The sequence below is a fragment of the Mycteria americana genome, chromosome 3, assembly GCF_035582795.1.
Source record: "Mycteria americana isolate JAX WOST 10 ecotype Jacksonville Zoo and Gardens chromosome 3, USCA_MyAme_1.0, whole genome shotgun sequence".
Lineage (NCBI taxonomy): Eukaryota > Metazoa > Chordata > Aves > Ciconiiformes > Ciconiidae > Mycteria > Mycteria americana.
Window position 1 is genome coordinate 59,856,535 of NC_134367.1, and position 17,005 is coordinate 59,873,539.

Sequence of the window (17,005 nt, forward strand, 5' to 3'; positions counted from 1 at the left end):
AAAGCTGTTACTTACATCAACTGCTGATGCTAGTGCACAAACAAAGATGGACTGTTATGGTAAGACAAGGCTCCATTGAAGTTACTGCTAATAAGCAAACTAGCTCTGTTCACTTCAGTCCCATTCAAAACACAGGAAAAGGATCAATCTTTGCCAAACTTGAAAGGCTGAAACTATTACAGAGGATAAAAATGATTTACTTCAAGTGGGTGTAAAACATATTTTCAAAATAAACAGTGAAATGACACTTGACTCTTAACTGCATATATTAATCATATCCTGTGTGGGCATGAAACGTAGAAAGTGTTCGGCTTTGTATTCCTTCGTTTTATTAATGCAGGTTTGTTCTAAGTACCAGCTTAGATGCCAGATACAATGTGCCTTCTCACTGTGAAGTGTTACTTCATTGCAGCTTAGTTTACTCTCAGCAAAAGGGCTTGCCTCTTTTAGTATTTCCCTAATGCTTGGAGGGGGAAAAAAAAAAAAAAAAACAAACAAAAAAACCAAACCCCGAAACCCTGAAGTAGTTGTAGATGGGATTAATTTGACTATTTGATTTTGAATTTTTGTACCTGCACTTCTTCAAACAGAAGCTTATACTAATACTTGCAGTAGTGCAATAGCTTTTTATATTTCTTAGCAAATTGTTTTCCTAGTTTGGCGTGTTTGAGTGCTCTAGTGTTGGATTGATCATCTTCTGCTTTTTAAGCACAGCTCCGTGATGTACTGGGTGATTCTTCTGAGAAGAGTCAGTCTAGTGATGCTGTATGCTCAAGTTCAATTTTCGCATGCTGCTACAGGTGAATTAGTGTCCTACAGGTATAAAATGTGGACATTCCCCAGCATGTAGTTTGTGGGGTTTGGGGCTTTTTTTTTTTAATACTTTTGAGTACATACTCCTCCTGTACTTAAACTGGTCCACGCAGAAGCCAAACTGTTTGAGCCTAGAGTTGTTTGCATGTGGTAGGGCTCTGCACACCTTTTAGAGCTGGAAATTAAATTCAGGGAAGTTCTCTCCTAAAAGTGGGTGTATTGCTGGGGGAGCTGCCCCTCCTCTGTCCCGCAGGCAGATCTGCCTGCACCCTGAGCTGAGGCTGCGCAGGGCACTGCCGCAGCGGTTGCTTGCTGAGGTCTCCTCTGCCGTGCTCTGGTCTGGGACGGGCTGCCGCCGTCCTCGCCCTGCTTTTCTCTCTCTAACATATACCTAACCTCTTTGCTCTGCTTGGGTTTAGCTACATTGCTGAGAGAACAAAGGTAGCGCAATAGGGACTTTTTGAAATCGGTATGAGCCTTGGGTTTTATACCATTTTGTTATGACTCTTCTAATCCTCTGGCTCCTGACTAAATTAATTATCATTCAGTTAGAGCCCATATGGCTCCATTGCTGAGGCAGCAATGACAGGGTTGTGTTGGTTTGGGGTTTTTTTTCCCTCCTTTCTTAGCTTAAATACTGCATTAATGGAATCTCTGAGGTGTCTTCTGGTACCACTATGCAGCAGTGAGATCTGCATCCAAATCTGAGGTGTTCTATCATATTTAGTGTGGTGTTTGGCAGATTCCCATAATGGGGCATGTTAAAGAATAAGCAGTGTAGGGAAGTCAAACTTGCCAAACTTGAAGCAGTAATTCCTAGAAAGCGATGCTGATTATACCATTAAACCCCTTTTTCTCTGCATGGAGATACTCGCTAAGGAAGGAATTGAGCTGGTGGTCAGCTCCACTTGTACAGTCAACACTCGTTCATTCAGGATTACTTGAGGTAGACATAAACATGCTCAAGCCAGGTCCTTGCAGACTCTCAAGATCCAGCAGGGTTTATTAACTCGGGCTCAGTGCCAAGCAAATGCAACTCTGCTGCTCCCAGACCAAGTAGGATCTGCTGTTTTGGCATGAAGTCCAAGCTGTTAAAGCCTGCCAAGCGTGAAGGGTGCAGACCTGTGTCCAGTGCTGTTCTCAGATCCAGGAGCTCTGGAAACATGTTGCAGATACCTGACCGTGTTGATCAGCTTGGGACCATCAGGGATCAACAACAGTTTCAGCCCTGTTAAACTTGAGCTTTCTTCTGTGTGTGTTTTTGGCTTGGTCGTCTTTAGGGTTTTTTTTTAAAGGGATTTTTTTTTTAGTTTTTATGGTGTTTTGGGGGTTGTTTTTAAACTCTAACTGAGTTCTGGGAAAATTTATTAGCTCGGTCAGCCTCAGGCTCTGCTAACACTTTCTGACTTTCTGCATATGCAGTGTGGCATATAAGGAGCTTCTTGGAAGCAGGCTGCAGAGGCACTGAGCTTGCTGAGCAGGAACTAGCTCAGGGCTGAGTCAGAGCTGCTAGACTCTGATGATCCTAAATTGACTTAATTTCTCTGTGCAGTGATTCCCAGCATGTTTTGCAGTGAAACAATATACAAATGTTTCCATTGCCTGCTTTCTCACAGCCTTTATGAGCCGTGATAGTGGAGCACTGACCATCACACACGAAGCATGGAGTGCTGGATGAGTGCTGCTAGTTAGAGCTCATGTTCTGGTTTCGCAGAGTATGTAGCCATGGTACATACACTGAGACTGTACATTTTAATAACTGCAGTTGTCATAAGGGTAATTAGGTTTTCTATTTGGATTTGAAAATACCTTCTGGAAAAACTGCAGTGTGCTTGGAATAAGTCAAAATACTTTTAAGACAATATGCTTGATAGTCTGTGATAGGACTTGATAGGATTGTTACAGTACTTGAAATTAAATTTTCTCACAAAATTCACAAATGCTTGCTTATCTTTTCCAAGCAAAAGGTCATACAGCTCTTCTGGGTTTTTCCATATGCAGGTGCAGCTGGGACAAGCGGATATAAAATGCCCGATCACAGAGTGCAGTGAACACCTGGATGAAACAACTGTCCTCTATAACCTACCCCACGACGACATCATCAAGTATAAATATTTCCTGGAACTCAGCCGCATCGACTCCAGCACCAAGCCATGCCCTCAGTGCAAGCACTTTACAACCTTCCGGAGGAGAGGCCACATTCCTACCCCTGCCAAATTGGAGAACAAATACAAAGTGAGCATGCTTGCCAGGGCCGTGGGTTAGATGGCACCGCAAAAGTAGGACAGCCTTTGGTGGGCATTAAATGAGCTTTCTTGCATCACTGGGGCTGTGTGCAAGCTGTGATTAGGAATATGAATCTGTAGTACATCATTGATTAACTACTTAATTGATTTCTAACAGTTCAAGCAGTTGAACTTTAATCCTTATTTCTTTGGCAAGTGGCATAATTTTGTCCTGACACACAATTTAAAGAATGTTTTCTCTCTGACGTGCAAACAATATGGTCACGATCAGAAGAGACTGGGGAAGGGAAGTTATCACTGTAACTGATAATTTTAGACACACAGCTCCAGCAAAGATAAGTTTTCCCTGAAACTCTGAGCAAATGAATTCTGGGCATTTGTGGTGTTAGGCTGTTGGCTTGCTCCTTCCTTAGAACTAGAGTTCTTGTCTGTCCTGCTTCTTGGTTTTGATTTCTTCAGTCCCTTACCAGAGGTTATATGTTACTGTAGTCTCATCATTCTACAATACAGAAAACTTGAGAAATATGGAAAAAACCCACTTTTCCAGCGTTTCTCTTAGTAGAAGATTTGCTTATACTGTGATTTCAATCAAATCAAAAAAGCAAGAGATTACAGTTAGAAGAAGTTTTGAGCTGCTGAATGTCCATCTCAGTTCCAGAAGGTGAAGGTTCTGTCTGCAGCACCATGCTCTGTGTTAGTTTTCCGTCCGGTTATTAGATTTGTTGTGGTTAATTTCATGATTGAGCTGGCCTTTCCTGGACAAACCAGTTCTCCTCAGTAGGAGTTTAGATGACTGTTTAGATAGCCCTAATCACACAGCATAAGATTCAGCCCAGTACGGAGATTAAAAGGTAGAAGGTTGTGTATCCAGTGGAGTTGAAACCTCGATAAAGCTAACTTTGAGTTATGAGCTACTTATGTATATCTGTGCAGTGCATGAATTACATGCCACGCTGTCTGTTGGACTCAACGTTTTCAGATTTTTGGCATTTTGCGTGGAGGTGGAGAAATTCGAAACTGCAGGTAAAATTCCTTCCGCCCACAGCCATTCTCCTTCACCCATCTGCTTAGCATTCCCTCAGGTGTAGACAGGATGTGCGGTCCAGGGTAGATCAGATGTTGTAATGCTTCTGCAGCAGCCTCTCTTAAGGTGCCAGAGGCTGTTACTGTCCCACCGATGTGGGTCACAGGTGGTGCAGCTGTTGTGTCATGGGGTGCCAACTCTGAGAATGTTCCTCAAGGCACAAAATAGGTCGTTCTGCCCACCACTGCTCTTTTATGAGTTAAAATGCTATAGTTAAAATATTCCCACTGCTTCCCTACAAATCATAATCAGAAGGAGTGGGAGGCTGTGTGATGCATGAAGTAGTGCAGGCCAGAAGCAGTTCCCTGGTCCTGTGGTGATGCATTATGTGTAGCTCTGATCTGCAAAGTTTGTCTCCTCCTGGGAGCAGACTCTGGCAAAATGTGTCCTTTGAGCTGTGGGCAGGTGTTGCCTGGAAGAATGTCTAGTTGATGCTGGTCAGAAATACAATTAGGAAAGTGCTAGCAAACAGCATGGACGATCGTAGTCTGGGGCTTCAACGTACTCCCTGAACCTGTGTGGTTTTCTGGCATAGGTACAGTTTTACTGACTTGTTTTAAGCTTAGCACAAGAAAGAGTTTTACTGCAGGGATAAGGTTTAAAAGGAATACTATATATGAGATTGTGTATATGTGAGTAATGACATGCACACATAGCTGTGGACCATTATTTTCTCAGTTTTCTTAGGTTCTCATGTGATTGTTTGTATGGTAGCTTGTCTGTGCCTTGAATTATAGGCTCTTTGGAGGTACAGACTCATTTTCTTCTGCATATAGCATAGGAGACATCTGACTGGAGACTGGGAGACTCGCATATTCACGTGCAAGCAATATAAACAGCAATTGCACCAGAGGAATTCTGCACCAGCACTGGAAGTGCTGCCTTCAGAAGAACTGAGTCACCCGTGGGGAAAGTCTATGCACAAGCCTGCTAGTAGGATCACTGCACACAAGGGCTCAGTGCCAGTACCCTCGCTCTCCTATACACTGCAACAGGAAAACACTGTAAAATCCAAGAGTACATTTGAGCAGATACTTTTGAAATGTTATTAATGGCATTCCTAAAACTTGAAACACTACTTAAAATTATAAATAAACTTAACATCTAAATTTAAAGAGGTAGCAAAGTTATTAGATAGATTAATTTTCCTTACTATAACTGTTTTATGTAAGCTAAACCTATCTAAGCCCAGCAGTTCAGTTTGCTGCTGCTGTTTTTCATTTTGAGATCAAAGTCTCGGTGTGCTAAGCCTAGAAAGTTAGCTGGTGCCTGTATGTTGAGAGAGAAGGAGGGGAAGAAAAGGGAAACTTGCTATCCAAACCTTTCTTCGCCCATTAGTGCCACTTAGGACAGCACAGTACAGCAGTGTGACTATTTAGTTTCCTATATCAAATATTTGTATCCCAAATGGATCCAGCTTTAAGTAAGGAAATAGCCCTGCCCCCTCTTTTATGACCTAAATTGGGAGTGTAAGACTTGGTTGTAGACAAGATCCTAATAAACCTTTGGTCAAAGCTGGTATGCCAAAGTGCAAAGGAAATGGACAAAAATTGAAAAATTGGTAGTTCAGTTCCCACGCATGGAACAAATATGGGTTTCACAAGAGTGAGTATGTTGGCTTGTTCTGTGAGGTTTGGGGTTTTGGGGGGGCGGAAGGGGGGGAGTTTCTTTTTTTCTCCTAAGCCCTGGATTTCACCTGTTGTTTTAATGTTAGTTCTTTGACCAGTTCTTGATTCTTGGACTCTTTCTGCCTTATCAACCTGTGAGGTTCATAATGAAGTTTTCTTGTTCACTTCTGTCAAGAGATACACGTCACATAAAAAAAGGGCTTGAGTGCTTGGCTTTGGAAATGTAAATGTTTTTTCTATCCAGTTGTTATATAAACTATCTTCTGTTTGAACTACTCAAGGGTTTCTGAAACTCATTGCTCTAGAACTAGTAGGAATCTGTACTTGCAAAGATGCTGTGATAGAGTGGATCTGTGTAGTTCGTATCAATCAGTTCCCGCTTTTTGGATCAGATTTTAACCTTGAGTAGCAGATATCTTCATGGCTACACATTGCTTCAATCTGCCTTGAGCCTGAACTGCTGCGGACGTGGTGATTTTGCCGTGTTCTCCCTCCTTGCTCTCAGCTGTCCGTTCCTGCCAGCTTGCTTTTGCTCATGTTGATGTTTTGGTGTCACACTGGGAGCTGGATCAAAGATCAGCTCCAATGGGTACAAGATTTGTTTGTTTTGTTGTTGCTTATTTTCAGCTGGTATAAGAGAGGGGACGGGTTGGTGATGAGGAGGAGGCAGCTGTTTTGGCAGGAGCCCATATTTATTTTGGAATAAAGCGACTGTGTAGCTGTAGCTAGAGATTGTAATTCATGTAATCAGTTAGTTGCACAATTAATTCAGCCATCCTATTATATAGCTAGCATTCCACTAAGCAGCAGAAAATGCCACGAAGTTTTTTGCAGCTTCAGGCTCTCAGAATATTTTTAATGTGCAGTCAGTTTTGCTGTTGTCGTCTCACATCGAGCAGTGTTTTGTGTTGCTGTTAGCTACCAATTTTGAAAGGTCTTTCCCTGGGAGGTGAGGAAAATGATAGTTAGAATAGTTTGCAGTAAAGAGGCTAGCTAAGAAAATGGAAAATGTTAGCCTCAAAGGTCATTGTTTCAGAAAGCTGAGAACCAAAAGGCTTAGTATGAGATGTTGTGTAATCTTTTCTATTTCAAGGGAGAGTGACCTCCAGATGGCATAGAAGTTTGTGTATATATCCATCCTCTCAATTCTGATTGACTGAAATGGAAGTTGTAAAATAAATGCAAAAATGTTTGTGTGAGGAGAAACATACTTGAAAAAACACTAGATTAATGTTTGGGGTTTTTTCAGATATGTCTGCTTTGCTGGACTATAATATATTTTACTGCTTTAAATTATACGTAGATAGCATTTCTGTGTCCTCATTACGATGATTTCATGCACTAATACTGAAGCATAAAGCAAGTCATACTTGAATTCTTTTCTTTCAGGAAAGCAGAGAAAGAATGGAATAAGGATCTGAAAGACTGCTGTAATTGCTCTGTTGTGTTCCTGTTTCTTAAAGCACACTGGTGTCACACTACATCTAAGTTTGAATAGGTTTAGGGGTTTTTTTTGTGGCCACTAGTTCCAAGAAAAATAAGGTTCATAAATACTTAAAAGAACATACTTTTCTTTGCCTGCTTAATGTATGTTCAGACAGTATTGAACAACAGAGAAGTCAAGTGGCCCATTCAAAATGTGAAAACTATTTACCAGTTCAGTTTTGTGGAAGGTGCTGTCAGGGGTGGCAGGTGGAAGAGGAAGTTAGGAACTCCAAACCTGGTAATGAAGTAGACAGTTCCTACTAGTTTACTTCACTTAGGGCCATTCATGGTAGCAAATGTTATTCTGAGTTCATGTGGTTAATAGCCTCATCCTGTATTTCAGTACTTTCTAAGTAATGTATTCGGGAACATCTGGTGTCAGTGTGCATGTGTAAGATTTATCCTGGTGGCTGCTATATTTCTTGCAATTATATACATGCTATAATAGAAAGATAGAGCCTGCAATGAATTTGTGTCAGATTTTCACCAAAAAAAAACCAAACCCAAAACCAAACCCACAAAACTTATGTTTTAAATTGCGTTGGCATTTTGTTTAAGACAGAAGCTTTAACTTGCAGCTTTCCAAATCTGTTGGTTTGGGTTTGTATTTTTTAACATTCATGCTCCAGCTCAAATGTCTGAATACTGCAACTGGTAAAAGCTTTCAGGTTGCAGAACACTTAATGGTGGCTACAAGCTTCATCTTTGGCTGGGGCATAACAAATACTGAATAATACAATGCGATGCCTGCTATAATCTGTCTTCCCAGGAGTAGGTCACTGTGACATGCATTATTGAAAAACGTAAATTCAAAGCTTGGGGGGGGAGAAGGAAAAAAAAGATAGAGAGATATTGGGCAGGATAGTCGCTAGTAATCTAATCTATCTTGTGCATATTGGTTTCTAAAGGATTGTGGAAACATATATCAGTGCTCTGTGTTATTTTGGTTAGTAGCAATAAATATGCTGTTCTTTAGATTCTTCAGAGTGGTTTCCTCTTTCCTACTAATCTATTTTTATTAGGAGAATTCATCTGGGAAGCAGAGATGCAGGATAGTGTATTTCCTTTGGTTTAGCACCAGGGCCAGTAGGCCAACAAATCAGAGAAAGGGCACTGGTTATATTTTTGTATTGCTTTTGTTTTATATTTTTTCTTGGCCTTAGACATTACTGTGTTTTCATGCAAAAAGTAATAATGTTTGTAATCCACACATTGGAGCCTTAATGTGTTGTTTCCCTACAAACAAGTTTCATTTGTTGTTCTTTCCTGTTTTTGTGCTGCCTACCTGTGTCTTCAGTAACTTATTTCATTGACAGAAAGCATGTGATAAGTGCAGTTTTCTTCTGTGTGAGGTATCTTACTGTGTGCCTTAGCAAAAATGTCACTTTGTAGCTATAGAAAGCAGTAAGTCATACTTGCACTTGCAGGTACAGGATATCGGAATTTAATCCATTTTAATATTACGCTCTCTTTGAGTCTACTTGATATGAAGGAGAGGTATGTATTCTAACACTTAAATGCACGTATGATTTTTTTTTTTTACAAGGATAACGACTAGTAGATGGTAACTGACTACAGTGTTAATGTGTTGAATAATAAGAAAATCTGTCAACTTCTTGATGCTGCTTCCCTTCTCTGCACTTTAGCCTTATGCCCAGGGAAAGGATCCTGGAGGGGGAAATGCTGTCTTATGGGAAGTAAGAAAATTATTAATTCTCTTGATCATTAACTCCCATTCTTGCACTTGCTGATCTATAGATGTTGATCGGCATAAAGAGGTAAGCTGAAGTGATGCATTGAGCAGCACATCATATAGCCCACCATTAAAGGTAAAGTACTTGGTTAAACAGTGCTGCACAGTCAGAGGTACATCACTGTATAGAAATGAAGCTATGACTGTTAGACACTGCTGCAGTGTAAAAAAAATATTTGCTTTCTACAGGTGAAGTTTTAAAGACAGCCACTGAAAAAAGGGTCAGCTGGGGTCATAAAAATGCTCAGCTTGAGCCATTATGTTAATTAGGTTTTTAATGTGAGCCATTAAAGACAAAAAAATGAAATGCTATCTGTCTATAGAACTCTAGGAAATAGTATTAAGGGTAGCAGACAGCGTCATTTCTCAGTCATGCATCAGAGACCAGATCAGCTTTGTATTAGCATGCTGATAGTGACGGATGGAGGAATTGCACATAGAAATAATTTTTGGCTGCCCCCCAGCAAAATACTTAGGGGAGATCAGAGGGCCTGCTTTGGACTCTGACTGGGGCTGAGGCAGCACCACCAGTCGGTGTGTCTGAGCAGAGGGCACGGCAGCTGGTGGGAGTGAGGACTTTGGAAATACGTTTTGGGGGCTTTACATGTGAGTACACCCTAGGAAGTAGTTTCCTGAACAGCACCTCCACACCATGCATGGCCAGCACAGAAACGTCTGTGGTTCAGTGGTGAACCGGGTCTGGACACAGACACAAACAAAAAGCCTTTTTTTGGCTGATTGAATTTCTCAGTCCTGTCCATCTGCTGGTGCAAAGCCAGGGCAGTGCCAGGCATGGGCTGCAACTGGAGCTGGTGGACAGGGCTCAGCAGTCGCTTGAGAGATGTGCCTTCCCGTCTTTCGGCTGAGACGTTTTGCAGCCAAACGCAGCAGAAGTGAAGATGTTGCAGGAGCCTAGATGTGCCTGTGTCTAATGCAGCTGCTAGTTCTTGCTTTCCTTAGTCACGATCCAGGTAGGAGGACTGTCTTTCATCAGATAAGCACCTGCAATGTGCCTCTATTTATTACTTCTACAAACACAGCAGCTGCCGTAGCTTTTTTCAAAAAAATAGCCAGGCTCTGGAGGAAGATATGATGGCGATGGTGCCTGTTTGACGCAATGATTTAAAACCCAGGGAGTGGGAAGAATAGATCCTTTCTCAATTTAAGGAGCTTGGCTTGTGGGTTTTGCCGTTAGGTGTGGTCTGTAGCGAGCAGGCTGTTTGGCACAGCCTCAGCTTGCCCTTATGCAATCAAGAGCAAACGGAGGTGCCTGACTTCCAGGTGGTAGTTGTGGCCCTTGGTTGAGATCCTTGCTCTTGGCCCCTTTTTTAGCAGGACCATTTCTAATAGGTGCTTCATAACCTGTTCTGTGCTCTGTAGAGCCCCTTCAGAAGACCAGCTACTCCCTGGTGATAGCCTTGGCAGTGAAGTTTATAACTAGAAGACTGAGATCCACTGCACTGAAAACTGGCTGCTAATTTTTAGGTGATCTCACGCACATATTGGAGGCAATTGAATAAGCTTCCCGGATTTCGCCTTTTGGCATTTGAGCCACATGGTGAATTCAGGCAGCAGTTCCTATGCTTAAACTAAGCTACTTGTGCTTTGTTTGACTGGGGCCTTTCCTGGCTTTAGCAATTAGTTCTGTATTTTCTCTCTTTCAAAAAAGAAAAAAAACAAGTTAGCTTCCACAACTTCTTGTGTTTTTAAAACAGACATTTCAAAAGGTGTTAGACTTTTACTGGGCAGCTACTCTCTTCATTGAAGAGTAGTGGCTTTAAAGCAGGCTTTCCAGTTGGGTCAGCGCCCAGCTTGCAGACATGTGGTGTTTTCTCATTTATACAGATCCAGTGTCCATCTTGCCAATTTGTCTGGTGTTTCAAGTGCCACTCTCCCTGGCATGAAGGCGTTAACTGCAAAGAATACAAGAAGGGAGACAAGCTGTTGCGTCACTGGGCCAACGAAATCGAACACGGGCAGAGGAATGCCCAGAAGTGTCCAAAATGCAAGGTGAGCTGCTCTCCCTTGGCTTGCAGGTAGTGGCTTCAAACCGTTTAAATATGTATTTAAAGTAAATATTTGTACCTTCTGCTCGGCATTGGAAATGGAATTCACGCTTGCTGTGCAGATTCTTGTCGATGACCCATTGAGAGAAACAGGTCAGGTGTTTTTACTTGCTGGTTCCCGCACTGATTCTGCAGAATCTCTGCATGTAAAAGAAACGTTAGGGAAATCCTAAGAGGAGGCTTTAACGTATGCTTATAATGAATGTGTGTTACAGTACAAATTTTTCCTAAAATAAAGCGTTAAAGCTGTAAAGAAATGTAAAGCTTTAGAGAAATATGGTGCCCTTTGTCAGGTTTTCCAAAGAGCTTGGGTGAATTGAGTTTTTGAGTAAGGCAGAAAGTACTCTATCAACAAGTTAAGTAAGGGAGACTTTAGGATTTGGCAAAAACAGAGGGTTTTTAGGATTAAATGTAAATTCTTCACAAGCCTTTCTCATAAATTAGTTTAATTTTCAATAGACTGAAGTGCAGTCCCATGCCCTAAAAACATCATTAATCTCTTCCCGGATAGGAAATATTTCCCACTACTCAAATGGGATGCAACAGCCCTGCACACCCCTGCCCCAGCTGGCCTTAAACAAAGGTGGCCATTATGTTTGTTCACTATTTTTTTCACAGCACTTATCTCCAGCTAGTGACAGAGTAGTCAGTCAATACCTTCCAAGCACCATGGTGGTGGGAGTCTGTCCCTCTTTTTGAAGGAGTACCTAACCTGAACCTATTTATTGCTCTACATCTACTTCATGGAGAGGACAAAGTAAGGAAACTGGAATATTTGGTAGGAAACAAATATTGAATGGGAAGATTTACTTCTAGAAGTCCAAAGTATACTTTTGTCACACTTTGAGCCTTACCCTGTGCAAATAAGAGAATGTTTATCAGTTTACTGAATGTCTTATTTTGGTCTTGGGGAAGAAATGCCTGTGATGCCATAGCTTGAAATTGAAAGATTTGGAAACACTAGGCAAAATTCAGAAAGCTCTGAAATCAGCAGTTGGTTGTTTACCCTTCCTCCTGCACACACGTGAACAGAGTTTTAACAGCTTGCCATTTGGTAAGAGTTGATAGGTTTGAGCCAGTTCTAAAAATGTTCACTTTCTGGGAAGTCTTACAGTAAAATCCTTTTAGAAACTTTGTTCCTTTTGGAGTGGGAAGAAGTATCTGTTTTGGTTTTTAACTCTGTGACTTGTGTCCAGACTCAGATTTTATGACAATGCGAATGATGTAACTATTGAAATAAGTTGTCCAAAAAAAGAAGAAAATGCACCAAGCAAAAAAGTATGAATGTGGAAAAGTAGGGGAAAGAGGGCTGCTATCTGGAAAGAGAAAGGAAATAAAACTGCTAAGCCTACAGTGTTTATCATTAATAAGTTTTAAATTTAAAATGCCCAATGATGGTTTTCACCATCTTCAAAAGAAAAGTCTGGACGCTTGAAACTTATGGAGGTCACTAATTTTGAAGCCTGAAGTTGCATGAGTTTGGCTATTAATTCCAAAAAGACTTCAGGTTTCTTTTCATAATCAAAAGAAAATAAAACCTCCTCCATGGTGGGAGGCAGTATGGAAAGTTACAAAATTAGCACAGAAAAAGAACCTGTGTTAACAAGTCCTTTCTGGTAATGTGGTATTATAAGTGAATATCGAAGAGGGAGTTCAACCTTTTCATAAACTGTATCGCTACCCCCGCTCCTGATATTTTTCTGCAGAGGTGAAAAAAGTTGTTCTTGCCTACAACCTCCAAAGTATTTATATCAACACATTGTTTGTTTATTTTTAAATAAAATCGATAACCAGCAAGTAATCAAAAGAACCACTTAGCCAGTGGTTATTAGTGGTACTGGGTTTTGGGGGGTTTTTTGTTGTTGTTGTTGGGTTTTGGTTTTTGGTTTTTTTTCTCCTTAATTCGTTATTGAGTAGTTATAAAAAAACACATTTTATGCAGCCTTCTTCATCTTCATCACAGCATGAATAGATGTCTGGGCACATGGGGATAAACATACCAACAGTTACCAATTTGGGGTCGGGGATTGGAGCTAATACTTTCTCTGCCTCTCTCTCCAGCCATTCCCCCAAAACCCCTATATAAACTAACATTGAATCAGATGACTCATATTTCCAAATAAAATAGAGAAAAGAGTGACAGAGAAAACAGAGTTGGTAACATACTATTTGATTTATCCTTGTTCCAGATCCACATAGGCAATGTTTCAGGTGACAACATATTTAATTTTGATATGTGCATATATTCTATTTGAAGAACCTCTTTCATGTTTTGGTTAAAAATTTGCAGCAGCCCAAATTGACAGATTGAGGAAAAGTCAAGAATAAATTGTAACTGTCAAGATATTAGTATTTAATCTTTATGCTGAAACGGAAGCTAACAGAAATCAAAGGTAGAAGCTTCAGTAGAGGTAGAATTTCTTTACTGAGGTAACTTGTAAAATTACTGGTAACTTCTAAAGTGTGATACTGATTACAGTGTACACTGTGACCATACTTTACAGGTATCTCCTGGAGATAATTACATATACACACAGACTCTTTCTTTAAGTAGCTGTACCACAGTGAAGTAGAATGCACAATTAATATCTTGTCTGGACATGCAGGTGAGAAAACAGGAGCACTCTCATGGTGTGTGTATGTAGGCAGATCCTTAGGCAAGTATTCACAAGTTTTTCGGTGGTTTTGGTGAGTGCTTTGAAAGAACATAATCCTTTGTAATGTGAATACTAGCAGGCACTGTTAAATAAGCTTAAACTTGATTCCTTTTTCCTGTAGGTGCACACAGCTTTAGTGTACCTAATAGAAATAGCTCATAGTTACCTGGTCTCTCTAAGATATGCTTACCTAAGCAAATAAAAATGTTAGACACTGTCAAAGTACATAATTGTGGATTCATTTTGTGACTACATATCAGTATGGAAATATTACAAAATGCTACTTTTTTTAAAAATAGATCTTAAATTAATTTTGACATATTTTTTGTTTTTAATAGAGCCTTTTCCAAATTTATTATACACTATTTTGAGAAACGCAGCATAGACCATTTTTCTCAACAAGACTTGTTGAAAAAGTGCTGGTCTTGTTCTAGAGGGAGCTGGCTAATGAGTGCAAATTTGATACATGTTATTAGATGCCTTTTCATAAAATCTATAACCTTATTTGTCTTTCCCACTAATGTTTTAGGGTTTTATTTTTTACAATTTCTTGCAACAACATGTTTGCAGCAAAATGCCTTTCTTTCCACAAGTGTTTTTACAGTACAGCAAACCGAGGAAGTACTTCATATTGGTGTTATCTTACCACAGATTTCAAAAACACCACTGTCTGATGGAACACCAAACAGAGGCTCTAGCTTAGAAAGCTTCAAACAGCAGCAGAAATTTAAGTAAACAAGGATGTCAATGCAAATCAAGGAGTATGTACTTACTATCTGTGGATTCACTGTTCTGATTAATATGAGCATTATCAAATAATTTGGGGCATAGTTTTTGAAGGTGCTCTGCAAATTATTTCTCATCCTCTGGAGGGAGGAGGGTCCTTGCTTGTATATGAAGGGATAAAGCTGTGCACCAGGCTTTCTTCAGAAGGAGTGGAGGAGAAGTGGCTACTCTCATCCTCAGATCTCTTGGAAGCGATTTCCCTGGAAGATATCTTTGAGAGGGCGTGTAACATGCAGAGGGGCTACAGCGAGGGTCTGAAATAGCCACTGTGCTACTTCATTTGTTCCCTTAAGAGTCTGAGCTCTGTGTACTTTGCCATTGGTGTGTAATTTTTACCCTTTTTGTTCTGGGAGCCATTCTTGGGTTTATGAATAACTAAACCTTTCCCCGTAAGGTGAGGGTACATCTTTGGGTTGGGGCAGGCTCTGGGTGCAGGATGAAGCCAGTAGCGCTGACTGAATGCTTGGAGGCAGAAACTGGGCTTGCAGTCGTTGTCCTCTCGCCTTGCCTCCTCCACCCCACTGTGCTGCTGAGGAGCCTGCAGTTGCAGGACACCGAACCCCGCACAGCCGCAGCTAACTATAGCGAGCCGCATTCCGGCCCCGTGCATTCCCCCAGCTGCCTGCTGCGTGCCGCGGTATTGCCAACGGAGCAGGAACACTTGTGTGATATCTGACCCATCGGTGATTGCTTTCCCAACCTATAGGTTTGTAATCCATATCTGTCAGTGGATTATCCTGAGGGGAGGGAGGCATGTCCATGTGAACCAAAGCTGAAGTTGATCTGGTGAGATGTCATGTCTTGGGCTCGAAAGCAGCCTGACCGAATCATACAAAGTTCATCTGGCATTGTCAGTCTGTGTGCATGTGATAGGGAGTACAAGCTCCACATCTAAGGTTGTTTGGTTTTTTAATTTTATTTTTTTAGTGAAGTCTCCCCTCACTAAAAAAGGGAAAGTTTTTTGCAACAAAAAATATAGGCAAGTACAACCAGTTGTTCCAGATTTGCAGCTTTTGAAGACAGTATTTTAGATGCAGATAAGTATTCACTAAAATTTTTTTAAAACTTTACTTTTTGAAGAAGCAAAGATAAAGTATATGCAATTGCAATATCTGTCCTTAAGAAAATAAATCCTATATCAACTTCTTTCTGTTTTAAGAGGACAGTATGCCTGGAGGATTTAGAGCAGAAATAAGTAGGTTCAGATGTGATTTAGGAGTGGTGCCTGCCTAACCGGAGCTGGGATGCTTCTGGGAAAGCATGGGTAGAAGGATGGCAGGCAGTGTCCAAGAGGTGGGTATTTCTGAAAGGTATTGATGGTAGAATGTATAAAGCTATTGCCAGCAGCTCCTTGAAGTTCTTACTACCAAAGAAAATTAATTTATTTTTGAAATTTGAAGTAGTTTTGGTTTGCATCTAGGATTTTTATAGGCTCCAGGCTTGTACAGATTTTCATGGATGGATGGTAACTTAATAGATTGGGGTGGTAAGTTGGGGAAGAGAAAGGAGAATTCAACAGTCTTGATTCAAAAGAAAATAAAACAACCAGTTAATTCTTATTAGTGTCATAAGATCTAATTCCCTTATTTACATTTTTAAGTTGGAGATATGTCACTGAATCAGCAGATAAGGAAAGATACCTCTAAAGTTACAAAATTCTCTACAGTTGCTGTCTTAATTTCAGTCCCCTGAAAAACTAATCAGAATTATATTTTAAAGTTAATTTGTTAAAATACATTAGGTCACTACTAAAATTCCTTAATTTCAAGTTCAAGTTAATATCTTAGGAATTAAATTAAATAAACTATGGCTCCATGAGTAGGGTCAACATTTTTTCATATAAAACCTGAAAAGTAAAAGCAAAAGTCAAACTGACAATATCCCTTTTAGAAGAAAATAGTGTATTACTTCAGAAGTTATGCTTAAGTTGGTACAATATTGGGTAGACTTTTCTTTCCACTTCGCTTGCAGTCAGTGCTTAAATGTGAAAGTTTTGAAGTCAAGTGGCTTATAAAGCTCATTCAGCAATGGTATTTTTTCAGGTGCTTCTGGAAAACAGGGCACCTGCGATACAGCAGGCTTCCTCAGGTTAGAGGGGGGATAATTGCTTGGTCAGTGTATTTGCATCCTTTCTGTGGGATGAATGCAAGTACACTAGAATACTTGCCCACTAGAAAGTAATGTTTTACAGCCCAGTCCTCTCTTTGTGAATGTCTTTCCCCTCTTACGTGTAAAAGAAGCACTTGAAAGTGTAGAAATATGAATTCTGAGATCACTACTGTTGGCACAGGGATGTTGGCAGGTGTACCTGGAACTACTGTTAACTACCTCTGCCCTGGAATCTTTTACCAGAAGTATTGCTGGTGGAAAACATCACTTTGTTACATGTATGAAGTGCCAGTTTCAGTAGCTGTTCAGGTGAGCGAGATTTCTCAGACCCCAGATGGACCCGGATCAGCACCAGAGAACAAACACACTTGACCCTCT

General features: G+C 40.6%; 1 protein-coding gene across 3 annotated transcripts in view; it reads left to right on the forward strand.

Moving 5' to 3' along the window:
- The window catches only part of RNF217 (ring finger protein 217), a 70,137-nt gene that overhangs the window by 31,947 nt on the left and 21,185 nt on the right, over window positions 1-17,005 (forward strand). The window contains exons 2-3 of one of the 3 annotated variants that reach the window (XM_075498666.1): window positions 2,815-3,048; window positions 10,855-11,019. In XM_075498666.1, the coding sequence (XP_075354781.1) occupies window positions 2,815-3,048; window positions 10,855-11,019 (399 nt within the window). The remainder of the gene's footprint in view (window positions 1-2,814; window positions 3,049-10,854; window positions 11,020-17,005) is intronic. The other 2 variants (XM_075498667.1, XM_075498668.1) reach the window with 2 other exon arrangements.